We start from the raw sequence: 1,342 nt of genomic DNA, 5'->3' as shown, positions 1-1,342 counted from the left end.
AGAAAAAAAAAATAAAAATAAAAATAATAATAATAATAATAATAATAATAATAAGTACTTCCTATAGGGCTGAAAGGTCTAAGAAAGTGAAATGTCATTTCCATCCTGAGAGATCTTGAGAAGGCGACTTTGCCTCCTTGGGAGCAAAAATGGGAACACCAGCAAGACGCAAAATATAGGCTGAGATGGCCTCAGGAAGGTGGTTCTTTCACATTCACTTCTCGACCGTTAGTACATTGAATCCCCAACACCCATTTTCCATATTCAAACTAAACGAAGTTAGAAAATACTGGCTCTTTAATGGGGAATGGGAGGAAGGGCTGTCCGGACAAGAATGGGGTCAGGCTGTCAGAAGCGCAGCCCCCTGCGGGCTAAGTCGGCTCGGGCCTCCTGTATCTGGCTCTGCAGCTCGCGTGCGGCGTCCTCGCAGTCATGAAAAGTGGCCACACGATAGCCCACAGTGGCCAGGGCATAGCAGCCGGCGGACACCAGCAAGTAGGCGGGCAGTGGCCACAGGACTTCCTGGCAGGACAAGGGCAGCTCCAGGCCCAAGGCTCCCGTGGTCAGGGCCGCCCAGGTGGAGCCCAGGATCGCCAGTCCCCAAAGCCACTGCGCTAATTTCGTCATGGTCACTGCGAGAAAAGAAAACAATGCTCCCCTGAGGAGCAGAAAGGAAAAGCGGACCAAACTCAACCGAAGCCCGCCCAGGGAGAGAGCATTTAAACCAGCCGTAGCCAGAGCGGAATCGCCGATCCCAGCGGTCCGAACTTGAGTGCCCACAAAAGGTGGAAGGGTCCCTTCCACCTTGCTACCCCCTCTATATTTGAGACCCACTCCCCATCTCTCGCCCTCTCTGTTCAGCTTTCAACCTACACTTACCTCCGCCCCACGTCTCCCCTTCCCCGCGCGGCCCGGATATTCGCGTCCGGAAGTCCTCCCCGGCTCACGCTCCGCTTCCGCGCGGCCTTCTGGGAGTTGTAGTTCACATGGCGGTCCATGGAGTACTCTTGGCCACCGCCTCAGTCTAGGCGGGGTCCAGCGGGCTGCGCTCCGCAAACCCGGAGCAGGCTGGGTGTGGAGAGGCCTGGGCGCTGCTTCCCCACCTTGGGGTACGCTCCAGGCTGGCTTGGAACTTGAGGACATCCTTAAATGTTGCAACAAGATGGGAATATAATACTGTTCCCCTTAAACTCAATTCTCCAGAGCTGAAATCCATTCATTCATTCGCTGGTTCATTCATTCGAACGTGTCTTTCCTTTCTTTCTTTCCGTTCTTAACAGGGTCTCTCTAGACTGTCTAGGCTGGACAGAACTTTTTTTTTTTTTTTTTTTTTTTTTTTTTT

At 52.5% G+C, this 1,342-nt stretch overlaps 1 protein-coding gene across 1 annotated transcript; it reads right to left on the bottom strand.

The window, feature by feature from the left end:
- Nucleotides 1–279: 279 nt before the first annotated feature.
- Nucleotides 280–980, bottom strand: DPM3 (dolichyl-phosphate mannosyltransferase subunit 3, regulatory). Its single transcript, XM_017866361.1, has 2 exons — nucleotides 880–980; nucleotides 280–632 (listed from the first exon to the last, which is right to left on the bottom strand). Exon 2 carries the CDS (start codon nucleotides 625–627, stop codon nucleotides 349–351), a length of 279 nt encoding a protein of 92 aa, XP_017721850.1. The 5' UTR covers nucleotides 628–632; nucleotides 880–980; the 3' UTR covers nucleotides 280–348.
- Between the last annotated feature and the right edge of the window lie 362 nt (nucleotides 981–1,342).

Source organism: Rhinopithecus bieti, unplaced genomic scaffold (assembly GCF_001698545.2).
Source record: "Rhinopithecus bieti isolate Rb0 unplaced genomic scaffold, ASM169854v2 scaffold_42032, whole genome shotgun sequence".
NCBI lineage: Eukaryota > Metazoa > Chordata > Mammalia > Primates > Cercopithecidae > Rhinopithecus > Rhinopithecus bieti.
Note: the sequence above shows the minus strand (reverse complement) of the source record. Positions and strands in the feature narration are given on the sequence as shown.

Bases quoted from the DNA above. Each gene is read 5' to 3' on its own strand.
- DPM3 (XM_017866361.1), bottom strand. From the start codon at position 627: ATGACGAAATTAGCGCAGTGGCTTTGGGGACTGGCGATCCTGGGCTCC.